Consider the following 14,184-nt stretch of genomic DNA (forward strand, 5'->3'; position numbering starts at 1 on the left):
GAATAAGTATTAACTCTAAGAAATTATAGTTGCACATAAATGCAACAGATACATCATATAACCTCTAAATGATAAAAACCTTTAAAAATTATGTTTACTTCATACATAATGGTACAAACTGCATTCCATATAAGGCACTCAGATTTGGATTTAGTAACACGAAACAGCTAATAACATAAATGTACATAAAGCCTTACAATTTTTCCCACATCAATATAAAAGATACATTACATCCCTGAATTTCAAAATTTCAGTGGTAAACTTTTAAAATGCACAGAAATATTTCAGAAACTAATCAGATAAAAACAGTTACATCTGCTGATTCCTGATCTGATAACAGCCCTTCTTTAGTATGGAAAGTAATTCTGTTTAAGAAGGTTTCCCTGTTGACGGTGTCCGAGGTATACGTGGACGGGACGTGAAAGCTTTTGTAAATTCATTTTCCCTGAAACATTTAACAAAGATCACGTTACCTTTTCCAGGACTGGTATTTCAAAAAATGAGGGAAGAAATAACCAATTAATTAATAATAGAGGCCATTACAGTCAGTTTCCTGGTGAACAGAACCAGTAAATGCATTGGTATGGGATGGTATAAACTAAAGAAGCAATAAACATCCTCAGTAAAACATAGATGATAACAAAGGAAACATATTAAGTCTGTTGTGTGGATTAGATAATTTCTGTCTTAAGATCTAGCTCTCTCTAATCATGACACACTGTAGCTACAGTTTCATCCATGGGACACCTTCCATAATAAACAAAATGTAAGCAAAAGAACAAAAAATTTTTTGAGTTACATCATAATTCACATCATATTTTAGTAATAAATGTTACCACCTGACAGTTTTGCCACTGATTCTAATTACTCTTTCAATACTAGGTACCCATAGGCAATAAATGTTAATGTTACATAAAAGATAAATAAAAGTAGCTGGGTAATTAATGACTTTACATTTGAAAGTGCAATTATTTGTGTGTAACATGTAAATAGGAAATACACATTTAAAGCTTAGTGGCCTTCAGCAATTGCTCTCTCTCTCTCTCTCTCTCTCTCTCTCTCTCTCTCTCTCTCTCTCTCTCTCTCATCTTCAGAAAGAACAGAACACCTTGAATGAGCAGAGATAGCATGTTCATATTCACAGGACATATACATTAGTATATGATGCCGAAATGATTAGCATTTTAACCATGTCAGCTCGCAGGTTCCAGGTCAACATTTATATTGTGGTGCTACACCACATACTGGTAAAATGTGCCTGTGGCTCTCATTGTCACTATTAACTAAAGGTAATGGATCAGTGTGACTTAAGTAGATGTGCAGGATGCCTTGCAGACATATGCACAAACCTTATCACCAGATAATTAAGTGTGAAAGAGGGTGCATTACTGGCATGAGAGAATGTGATGCATCCATCAGGGAAATTTCCGATTTTGTGGGGAAGTGTTTTGGCAGTGTAACGAGTGTGTGCAGAATGGTTCACAGAAGACCTCAGAATATGATGATATGCATCAGACCACTTCATCCAAATGGCATTGCAGGATGCAGCTGCGTCCTCCTCAGCTCTGCTACAACAGTGGAACACATCATACACTATCAAGGATGATAGTCCATCACCATTTATTACGGCATGGGTTACGTGTGTGTCATCCAGTTCTCCATCTACCTTTGATGAATGTACAGAAACACGCTAGATGGCAACGGTGTGTGGAACAGCATCACTGGGGAAACAAATGGCATCAAACAGTGTTTTTGGGTGAATCCAGATACTGTCTGTTTGAAACTGATGGCTACATTTTGGTTCACTGCAGATAGGGTGAGTGGAATCACAGTGACTGCATTCACACAAGATATACAGTGCCAATTTGAGACCTTATTTTTGAGAACATTCAAGCCTTTAGTATTCATGAAGTTGTAGCACCTGTTCCATTCACTGCCGCCACCTACCAGCATGGTGTGAGGTCTGAAGAGGGTCTAAAATGTCATAAAATAAAGAAGTTTCTTGTGGTTGTGACTGTCCATGTTCATTTTCAAGGCCTTATGGTGTGGGATGCTATTGGGTACAACCACAAATCACAGTTAGTGCGTGTCCAGGGCACTGCGACCAGTGTGATGTGCGTGAATGACACCCTGCGATCCTTAGCCATACCCTTTCTCCACAACAAACCAGATGCCATTTTTCAGCAAGACAATGCATGAGCACATGTTACTGCAGGAACACATGCCTTCTTGGTGTCACATGCTGTCAGCCTTTTGCCCTGGCTCGCCTGATCACCAGACTTGTTGCCAATCAAAAATGTACAGAACATGTTGAAACGCAGCACTGTGACCCAATGCCAATCACCACAGATGAACTTTGGAACCAGGTGAATACAGCATGGATGGCTATACCACAAGACGCCATTTGTGCTTTATACGCATCAATGCTATCACACCTGGAACAAGTTATCAGGGCCCATGGCAGAACCTGTACCTACCAGCAACAGGGCACATGCTGAACCGAGGTGACTGAAATGCTAATCATTTCTGCAGAACATACTAATGTACATGCCCTCTGAATATGAACATCCTATATCTAGTTGTTCAATGTGTTATGTTTTTTTTCTGAACCATGAGTGTGGAGCACTCTACAGACTTGTCCATCACTGACAACAGACAGAGTACACTCATTAGTTCATAGAATTGTCCCACTTTGTAATGAAGCAGTATGGAATAGTTCCAATTACTCTAATATACTATACTATTTTTTAATTGGTGTTTCTTATCTAATAAATATGCAAAATTTTCTACATGAATTCTCAAAATTCTTTTAAAAGTGTCTTTTCTGATCCTTATTGTCTAAAGTACAGGGTTTGGAGAAAAATATGGAAACATGGCGAGAAATACATGGTTGAACATAAATACAGATGGTAGCCAAGCCTGCAGGTCACACGGTTCTGTCTGACCATGAATGGCAGCTGTGCAATGTCTTTAAGTGTCAGTCATGGTCAGAAAAGTGTTCTGTGTAGTAGTGTGTGCGTTGTGTTGGAGCTAATTGAATTCCAATGTGTGCAAGTTGATGGTTCTTGTACGATGGATGCTTCCATAACCAATGGAGGCAATGTGTTTTGTGTTTTGAGAGGCACCGTACTGAACATTTGTATCACAAAGAAGGAAGTCTGCAGCTCGTGGTCTAGGGGCTAGCATTGCTGCCTCTGTATCACAGGGTCCCAGGTTCAATTCCCAGCAAGGTTGAGGATTTTCTTTGCTCGGGGACTGGGTGTTTTTGTTGTCCTCATCATTTCATCACCACCACCACCACCACCACCACCACCACCACCACTTGTGAGAGTGAGAAGATTGGATTGTGAAAAGAAAATAGACTGTGTAAAAATTGGGACTTTGTACGGGCGCTGATTACTGTGCAGTTGAACGCCCCACAAACCAATCATCATCATCATCATCATCATTATCATCATCACAAAAAGGGAAAGTGAAAACACGTCATCCACTAAGTCACAATGGAGATGAAAGTGTGCATTGAGTGATCATGAGAGTCACTGAAAAGGATTGTGAAGAAAACTAACAGTATGACAGCTCCAAAAGTCGCTGCAGAACTGAATGTCACACCTGCAAACACTGTCAGCACCCCAACAACACAAAGGGCACTCCAAAAGCAGAGAATTGCAGGGCGAGCTGGAATTCCAAAACCACTCATCAGTGATGCAAATACTTGTAACAAGAAAACATGGGGCCAAAGCCATGATCTATTGAGCAATGGAAGAAAGTCATTTGGATGGACTGGTCTTGTTTCACACTGTTTACAACTTCTGGCCAAGTTTATGTCCTAAGAATGAAATATGGTGGGGGTTCAGTGATGATTTGGGCAGCCATATGATGCTATTTCATGGAGCTGATGGTTACTCTGCAATGTTACATTACTGCCAAGGATTAGGTGACCATTTTGGCTGATCAGGCTGGATTCCAAGATGACATGGTGCCTGTTCACACAGCTCACATCACCCAGGACAGGTTTTGTGAGCATGAAGATGAATTGCCACATTTCCCCTGGCCACAACAGTCACAAGATCTCAGTATTAATGAGGATTTGTGGCATACTCTGGAGAGAAGAGTGTGTGACTGCTATAACACCTCCAGCATAGTTACCTGAATTTGCCACTATTTTTGCAGAAATAATGGTATAAATTTCCTTTAAAACCATACATGACCTTTATTTATCCATTCTGAGATGACTGTAAGCTGTTTTGAATGCCAACGGGTTTCCTACACCGTATTACACATGGTAGTTTTGACCATCCCATATGTACCTTGCATTTGACTGAATACAATGATATAAATATTCCGTACAAAAACTTTTACTTAAGAAAATATTCAATATTTTGATTCAGTAAAACCATATGCACCTAAAATTCTGATCCCATTAATTCATGATTAATTTACATAATATAAAAGCCATGTACTGGTTCCACGTACAGAACACTTTCATCTTCTTTCAAAATTTTGTGGTTTAGGGAATATTGCTATTCAGAAATGTTATCATAACAAACAGAGGGTTGCTCAAATTGTAGAATGTAAATCATTCAAAAATTTTCAAATAATTTATGGGAATGCAACTGGGTGATGTCTTCAACCCAGATGCCTTGAAAATTGCATGGTGTTCACCTGTCAAAATATCGGTGGTTGTTGACGACGTAACCAAGTGGCATCCCCATAAGTTGTCTGAACATTTTACATACAAGGAGAAGCTCAAGTTTCACATTCAAAAATTCCATTTTACTATTTTAGCCCTAATTTTTCTGTTAATAATAATATATATTATCACTAGGATTTATTAAATATTTCCAATATAAGACATTATTTCTAGAACAATCTTGGTGGACTTTATCAGAAAATGTAGGAGAAAAGTGGATGCCTAAAAATCCACCCATAAAAACAGAAAACAATAGTAATGCCACTTAAAGAATACATAGCCAATAGTCAAACAAAATATCGTCATTTTTATATGTGTATAAGTGTTGGCTACAATTCAGGTCTCTTATGTTTTTATTAAATATGTAAGTGATTCATATTTTAACATTTTATTAGTAAATTGTTAAAATTTTCTACACAAGTCTTTTAATAGACATCATGGACAGTGGCAAAAGCAGTAAACCAGGATCAAAACTGTGTCTGTTCTTTCAGCCATGTCTCAAAGAACAGACACCACACATACAAGAGAGTTCATTTGGAGCTGGAACGGCTGCTCATGTCGGGTGCGGGGTCACACATTGGTGTGGTTCATGTTGATTCTGTCAGTAGGTGGGATTATACTAGGCATGGCCTTCACCTCAACAGGAAGGGGAAGGGTAAATTGGCTGGGGAAATAGCAGGAAAGTTAAAGGGGGGAGGCACTGTCATGAGTGGTAAAATACCAGTGGTTATAGGATTCAGAAAAGACCCTTTTTTAGGGTAGGGAGGAAAGAAAGAAAACAAATTTTAAGAGAGGTTAGAACTGAGACAAACCTTCAGTTTGAGAAAGAAATCAAAAAACATAATTCCAGCTTATTACATCAACATAAACAGCCATTGGTTAAGAATTTTCAACTGTCAGCAGATATTTTAACTCCATCCAATTTTAAGTCAGTCAATGTGAAATGTCAGCTATCTTTATTGCATCAAAATATTCGAGGACTGAGAAATAAAATTAATGAATTAACTATCTGCATAGATGAATTAGAGTCTTCAAACCCAGCTGACATAATCTGCCTCTCTGAACATCATGTGACCACTGGTATAGAACTTTTAAGTGTTACAGGGTTTAGGTTAGCATCTCACTATTGTAGATCAGAAATGGAGAAAGGAGGAGTTGCCACATTCATCAGGAACTGTCATAAATTTAAGAACATAGACATTCATAAATTTTGCCTAGAACAGCATATGGAAGCATGTGCAACAGAATTAGATTTTCACAAAAAATCTTTCATAATATTAAGTGTATATCGAGCACCTGCAGGTAACTTTAATCTGTTTGTAAACCACCTTGAAGCTGTACTGGCCCATTTAACAACCAAAAACAAAGAAATAGTGGTTGCTGGTGATTTCAATGTAGATTTCCTTAAAGACTCTCCCAATGAGAACCTATTTGAGTTAGTAACACTATCATTCAACTTAATTCCCACAGTAAAGTTCCCCACTAGGATAACCACTTGCTCACAAACAGCCATTGATAATATCTTTATAGAAAAGTCAAATGAACAAAATTATATTACAAAACCAATAGTCAATGGCCTCTCAGACCATGACATGCAGTTCCTTCTGTTAAATGTTAATACTGAACAGGATATAAAATCTGTTAAATCTGAGCTCAAGAGGGTAATCAGTAAGCCAAAAATTGATTATTTTAGGACACTCCTCAGAGACATTCACTGGACTGATGTTTACAGTGCTCATGGCATGAATGAAAAATATAACATTTTTGCTAATAAAGTGCTTACCTTATTTGAACACTGCTTTCCCCCAAAACTTACCAAGGTTAGAGCAAAGTCTACAAAGAAGCCATGGATTACTCGAGGAATAGGGGTATCTTGTAAAACAAAAAGAAAACTGTATCTGTCAATCCGAAACATTTCCAATGTTGATGCTATAGCACATTATAAGAAATACTGCAAAATATTAAAGACTGTAATACGGATGTCAAAGCAAATATATTACAAGGAAAAGATAGTCATATCAGATAACAAAATAAAGACAATATGGGATATAGTGAAGGAAGAGACCGGTAGAACCAGACATGAAGAGGAACAAATAGCATTAAGAGTAAATGATGCATTGGTGACAGATGTGTATAGTGTTGCAGAACTTTTTAACAAACATTTTATAACTGTTACTGAAAAGATGGGGTTGTCAGGTTCGGTAGATGCTGCTATGGATTACCTTAGACCAGACATTTCAAGTAACTTCCATAATATGAATTTGACCCTCACTACCCCAACAGAAATAATGTCCATCATAAAATCTTTAAAATCAAAAACATCTAGTGGGTATGATGAAATATCAACAAAGTTAATTAAAGAATGTGATTCTGAGCTAAGTAACATATTAAGCTATCTGTGTAACCAGTCGTTTATCAGTGGAATATTTCCCGAATGGCTGAAATATGCTGAAGTTAAGCCACTGTTTAAGAAGGGAGATAAAGAAATAGCATCAAATTTCCGTCCAATTTCACTGTTGCCAGCATTCTCAAAAATTTTCGAAAAAGTAATGTACAGTCGTCTTTATAACCATCTTATCTCAAATAACATACTGTCAAAGTCACAGTTTGGATTTCTAAAAGGTTCTGATATTGAGAAGGCTATCTACACTTACAGTGAAAATGTACTTAATTCATTAGACAAAAAATTGCAGGCAACTGGTATATTTTGTGATCTGTCAAAGGCATTTGACTGTGTAAATCACAATATCCTTTTAAGTAAACTAGAATATTATAGTGTAACAGGAAATGCTGCAAAATGGTTCAAATCTTATATCTCTGGCAGGAAACAAAGGGTGTTATTAGGAAAGAGACATGTATCAAGCTATCAGGCATCATCCAACTGGGAACTAATTACATGTGGGGTCCCACAAGGTTCCATTTTGGGGCCCTTACTTTTTCTTGTGTATATCAATGACCTTTCATCAGTAACATTACCAGATGCCAAGTTTGTTTTGTTTGCTGATGATACAAACATTGCAATAAATAGCAAATCAAGTGTAGTCTTAGAAAGATCAGCCAATAAAATATTTGTAGACATTAATCACTGGTTCCTAGCCAATTCTTTGTCACTAAACTTTGAAAAAACACACTACATGCAGTTCAGAACTTGTAAGGGGTGTCCCAAGAGTATATGTCTAACATATGATGACAAGAAGATAGAAGAAGTGGACGGTGTTAAATTCTTGGGATTACAGCTTGATAATAAATTCAACTGGGAGGAGCACACCACAGAACTGCTGAAGCGTCTTAACAAATCTCTGTTTGCAATGCGAATTTTGTCAGACATAGGGGATATAAAAATGAAAAAGCTGGCATACTATGCTTACTTTCATTCCATAATGTCATATGGGATTATTTTCTGGGGTAATTCATCAAGCCAAGCTAAAGTTTTCCGGGCACAAAAACGTGCAGTAAGAATTATATGTGGTGTGAACTCAAGAACATCCTGCAGAAGCCTGTTTAGGGAACTAGGGATACTAACTACAGCTTCCCAATATATTTATTCCTTAATGAAATTTGTCATTAAAAATATATCACTTTTTCAAACCAACAGCTCAATTCATGGAATCAATACTAGAAATAAGAATAATCTTCACAAGGATTTAAAGTCACTTAGTCTTGTACAAAAAGGTGTGCATTATTCAGGAACACACATTTTCAATAACTTGCCAGCAGCCATAAAAAGCTTAACAACCAATGAAATTCAGTTTAAGAGAAGCCTAAAGGATTTATTGGTGGCCAACTCCTTCTACTCCATTGATGAATTTCTGAGGAAAACCAACTGATTTGTATATAAGTACAACATAACTTCTGCACAATTTCAGTGCAGTAATGTGTTCACTGAAAATTTGTGTGTGTGTGTGTGTGTGTGTGTGTGTGTGTGTGTGTGTGTGTGTAAGTATAATCTAACTTCTGCACCATTTCAGTGCAGTAATGTGTTCATTGTAAATAAGTATTACAGTAGTTGTATTACATGTTTCTTACCTTATAAATAAATATAAAACTTTTTTATTTTAAATTCAGTGCAATAGTATTTGTAAAATGACTCTTAGTGTTCATTAAAAAATGACGATCATTCCACTTGGGACCTGTGGAATGGTACATTAGCTTATTTGTTTTAGTTTAAATATTTGTCATGTATTGTTGTTTTTCTGACATGTTCCACATCCTGGAGGACCTCCTCACTACGGATCAATTGGAATGAAAGTAAATCTAATCTAAAACAACATAATTAAAGTGATGTCGGCCAATGATCCCTTCACTGCAGATACACACCAAGCTCAAACTCTTAGGGGAATTGGCAAGATACCGTGAATAATTAGGCTAATGAGCAAGGGCACTACATCAGTAATGTGAAGTGTAAGTTGAGAATTTTGGTCTGGCAGGAGGAGTGCTAGGGTAGTCTGGGTGGTTGTGCCCAGATGGTGTAGTGGTCAGTACATCTGCCTAGTAAGCAGGAGATCCGGATTCGAATCCTGGTCTGGCAAAAATTTTCATCTTGTCCCACTGATACGAATCAATTAGCACTGGCAGCTAATGTCTCTAATTCCTTTGTGTCTGGGCACTGAACCACCACTGAAGTCAGTCTGTGTTACATATACGGTCAAGTCACCGCCAGACCACAGCCAGGTTAAGTCAGAGTGCCTCTCCACTACCAGTTGTATTTTCAAATTGAGAATAGTGGTGAAACATTATTAATTGCCACTCATATAAATAGAGGTTACTGACACGATTATGCAAAAAGCAGTAAACAATATGAACTGTAAGCTGACCATATGTGATGATTGTGAAATACATTACTTTGACTGCAATTTAAATTTCTGAAGTGTCACCTCAGTTAGTCTAAATCCTTACCACTATCTATTTGATGATTAACTGGATCACAGGGAAGACATCATAGTAGGCAAACTGGTCAGTAATGTTACCTGTTCAAAATGAGTGTAAAAAGTATTTGTGAACATCTGTCTGCAGCAGATAACAGTATATTCAAAACAAGTACCTTTTTACAAAGACAAAAAATAGCTCCATTAGCTCCATGTTTTAGGAAAGATGACAGAAAATGAAAAAATTTAGGCCAGTCTACCTTCTCCCAGAAAAGGGAACATAATGTACAACAGAATGATAAATCTGAAACAATAAAATCTACTTTTTTTCAAAAATAAAAATGACCTCGTTTTAGTCTCAGTTTATCAGCGTATCTGCTCACTTCCTTGAAGAAGTGATAAGTGGTATGGAGAACAAGGAACATGTAATTATTCTGAAATATTTTTGATTGTTTTAGTGTAAAATATCATTAGATAAAGTGTGAATTTTGGTGTTAGATGTACTATCCACGAGTTAAAAAATTATACCTGAGAGTGTGACAACAGTTAGCAATTGTTAAAACTCAGATGTGAATAAGGATTTGAAATCACTAACATCAATATCATCATACATTAAGATTCCATACTAGGACCACTCCTGTGTTTTATATACATTAACAGTATAAAATATTACTGTCTTAACACAGTGTAATGATTTATGCAGATGACTATTGTTTGTAAAAATGAAGTATATGAGGATTATTGATCTGCTGTCACAGTAGTGTAAATGAAACAAATTATACACAGCTTTCAGGAAGTCATATGAACAAAACATGAGTTGGGCTTCACATGACCAATGTTTTTCAAATCCATGTTGGTTAGCATGGAGAACATTCTGTTTGAAATACTTCACAATGTTTAAGCTCAGAATATGTTCTAAGATTCTACAACAGGTGGATATCAACCTGTGTGGATCACTTTTGCTACCCTAGTTGTATATGAGTGTGACATATGCTTAATTCTAACCACTGGGCACAGTTTTTTATTCAAGGGAGCAATGATTATTTTTATTGAAATGGGAGCCAACTCAACTGCAAATTCTGTACAGAATGTCACATCAATCAGTGGGTTTTGGTGCCTTATTTAATTTTATTGATTTCTCCTCAGTCTCACTGAAACTAAGATGTGCATCACTAATCTTTGAAGTGTGTGACAATTAACCAGAGACAGCATTCCTGTATGTCCTTTTGTAAAGCAAAATATAAAAATTTATCACTTCTGCTTTTACTCCACTATCCTCAATTTTACTTACTGTTTTATCCGTAAGTGTCTGAACAATAACTTTTGTGCTACTTTCAGATTTTACATATGACTAGAGTTGCTTTGGGGTTTGTGGGAGACTATCCCATAAGATTATGCTACAGTGGTCACCCTGCTTTACCCTTTTGATTCTGAAGTTTTCATTCAGTAACTCCATATCTACAGCCCTATGCTTTGCTTTACAGATATTATGCTGTAGTTCCTCTTTCTTTTGATGTTCCTTTACAGTATACCATGGATGGCCCCTCCAATCATGAAAAGTCTTACTACGTACATACACTGATGAGCCAAAATATTATGACCATTGCCCAACGTGAGACTGAATGCTGCATGGTGGCACTGCAAACATATGATACAATAAGGACAGTATGTAAGTGGAGTAGAGGTGAAGTACGAATCATGATAGTGGGGAAATCCACTGATATAAATGACTTTGACAAAGAGCAGATTCTTATGGCCTGGTTCCTGGGAATGAGCATCTTAGAAAGGGTGAAGCTGGTCATCTGTTCACATGCAACTCTCATAAGCACCTATGGAAAGTGGTTGAAGGATGGTGAAACCATGATTAAGTGAGAAGGTGCTGGACAGAATACAATGGTGGTGCAGTCACAAGCATTTTGGACAGCACCATCCAGGGCACATTGTTGAACATAGAGCTCTGCAGCAGCAACTCCCACCTGTCCCCATGTTGGGCCAACAATACGGTCAATTATGATTGCAGTAGGCATAGGATCATCAAGATTGGACCATCGATCAATGGAAACACGCCATTCTGTTCTATGAATCATATTTCTTGTTGCACTGAATCGACGGTTGTGTCTGGATACACTGTCATGCGAATGAACAACTGCTCAAAACATGCACTATGCTAAGGACGCAGTTTTGTGTGGGCAGTATTATGCCAGGGGGGACATTCATCTAGGCTTGGATGGGATATGTGATAGCAAGTGAATGCACCATGACAGTTGTGTACTATGTGAGCATTATTGTGGACCATCACTTCATGCTTGATGTCTCTTGATAAGCAATATCATCTTCTGGCAGGATAACTGTCCATGTCACAATGTCAGGATCATGCTATAGTTGTTTGAGTATCATGACAATGAACTTATATTAATGTCTTGGCCTTCAAATCCACCTGATTGAACTCAGTGGAACACATCCAGGACATTATCAGGCACCAGCTCAGTGGCCAAATTTCACAAGCCCATAATGTTTGGGAATTGCATGACCTATGCATAGACATGTGGTGCCATATACCTCCAGAAACCTACCAAGGACTTTAGCAGATTCATGCCATGCAGAACTGCTGCTTCATTGTATTCCATAAGTGGACGAACATACTGTTAAAATGATGGTCATAATGTTTTGGCTTCTCAGTATATCTATCCAACACTTGGTCAACTATTCTTTTATACATGAGCCACATTCCCTCATACTTCTATGCAAAGCTAAATGTTTTGAGTTTCTCCTAAAGATATGACACTACTGTGTTTTATATAGTTTAGTGAACGTATGAATCTTCCTGTAGGTAAGTAATGGTTGAGAATTATGAATGATTTAGAAATAAAGGAGATGACTCACTGAAAGACAGAAGCACTGCATTGTCGATACATACACAAACAAAAGGTACTAAGCTTGACTTGATTTGGGAATGCATTTCCTTTTTCAAGATTGTTAGAAGAACGTGCACACAAACACAATCAATCTCAGTCACATGCACACACCTGTCTCCCTACGTTGGCCTCAGTTGACTGCTAGCTCTTTCTTGGCCCACAGTGAGTGTACTGGGGTGAGGTGGAGGTATGGGTTGAGGTGGGATGGTATGCAGGATGGAGAGTGGCGGGAGGCAGGGATGGGATTGAGGTGAAGTGGCTCATGGGAGAGCGGGAAGCCATCTATGGGCTAGCTAGAGTGCAGGTAGAAGGGGCAGGTGGCAGATAGCTGGATACTGATTTCACAGAATATGGTGTGAGATGATAGCACATAACTAACTGATGTGAGGACACAAATTGGGTGGGGGTACTGGGGCAGGGATGTTGTGTGTGTGTGTGTGTGTGTGTGTGTGTGTGTGTGTGTCTCACTCACACACACACACACACACACACACACACACACACACTCACACACACACAGTCACGCATGCACAAATTAATGGGTGGGGGGAGTGCAGCAACATACCTTATGTTTAGGACTGGACTGTTACAGGAATGAAGGATGTGCTGTAAGAATAGCTCTAATCTGCACAGCTCAGAAAAGCTGGTGGTGGTGGTGGTGGTGGTGGTGGGGAGGATCCAGATGGCACAGGTTGTGAAGCAGCCATTGAAATCTCACATGTTGTGCTCTGCTGCATGTTGTGCCACTGGGTGGTCCACTGTGTTTTTACCAACAGTTTGGCAGTGGCCATTCATTCTAGTTGACAGCTGGTTGGTTGTCATACCAATGTAAAACACTGTGCAATGGTTGCAACAAAGCTGATATATAACATGGCTCCTTTCACAGGTGATCCAGCCTCTGATGGGGTAGGATAAGCCTGTGACAGGACTGGAGCAGTTGGTGCTGGGTGGATGGATTGGTCAGGCCTTGCATCTGAGTCTTCCACAGGGGTATGTTCCATGTGGCAGGGGCTGGGGGGGGGGGGGGGGGGGGGAGGGTAAGAGTGGCATAGGGGTGAACCAGGATGTTGTGGAACTTGGGTGGGTGGCGCTACACGACTTTCAGAGAGGTTGGAAGTATCTTGGACATTTAAGAAGGTGGCACGATGGGTAGAGGAGGACCAGATGAAGTGGGTGAGAGAAAAGGTGTCGAGATTGTGGAGGAATGAGCAGAAGGTGTCCTGGCCTTGTGTCCAGATTGTAAAGATGTCATCAATAAATCTGAACAAGACGAGGGGTTTGGGGTTTTGGGAAGCTAGGAACTTTCCTCTAGATGGCCCATGAAGAGGTGTCATAGGAGGATGCCATGCAGGTGCCATGGCTGTGCCACAAATTTGTTTGTATACCTTCCTTTTAAAGGTAAAGTGTTATGGAATAGGATGCAGTTTGTTAGGTGTACAAGGAATGTAGTGGTGGGTTTGGGAGCTGCAGGGCACTGGGCAAGGTAGTATTCAATCACATCAAGGACATGGGCATGAGGGATGTTAGTCTATAGGGAGGTTGTATCAAAAGTGGCAATCAGGGATCTGGGAGGTACAGATGTTGGTGATAGTGGAGAGCTGGTGCAGGAAGTGTTGGTACCTTTGATGTGAGAGGCTAGATTTTCGACAATTGGTTGGATACGTTGATCAAGAGGGGCCGAGATTCTTTCAGTGGGGACACTGTAACCAACCAC

At 38.8% G+C, this 14,184-nt stretch overlaps 1 protein-coding gene across 1 annotated transcript in view; it reads right to left on the minus strand.

Moving 5' to 3' along the window:
- Window positions 1–210: 210 nt before the first annotated feature.
- The window catches only part of LOC124554973 (lisH domain-containing protein ARMC9-like), a 194,469-nt gene continuing 180,495 nt past the window's right edge, over window positions 211–14,184 (minus strand). Inside the window, exon 16 of the mRNA XM_047128710.1 lies at window positions 211–445. Within this exon, the coding sequence (XP_046984666.1) occupies window positions 370–445 (76 nt within the window). The 3' untranslated portion in view covers window positions 211–369. The remainder of the gene's footprint in view (window positions 446–14,184) is intronic.

This window comes from Schistocerca americana, chromosome X (assembly GCF_021461395.2).
Source record: "Schistocerca americana isolate TAMUIC-IGC-003095 chromosome X, iqSchAmer2.1, whole genome shotgun sequence".
Lineage (NCBI taxonomy): Eukaryota > Metazoa > Arthropoda > Insecta > Orthoptera > Acrididae > Schistocerca > Schistocerca americana.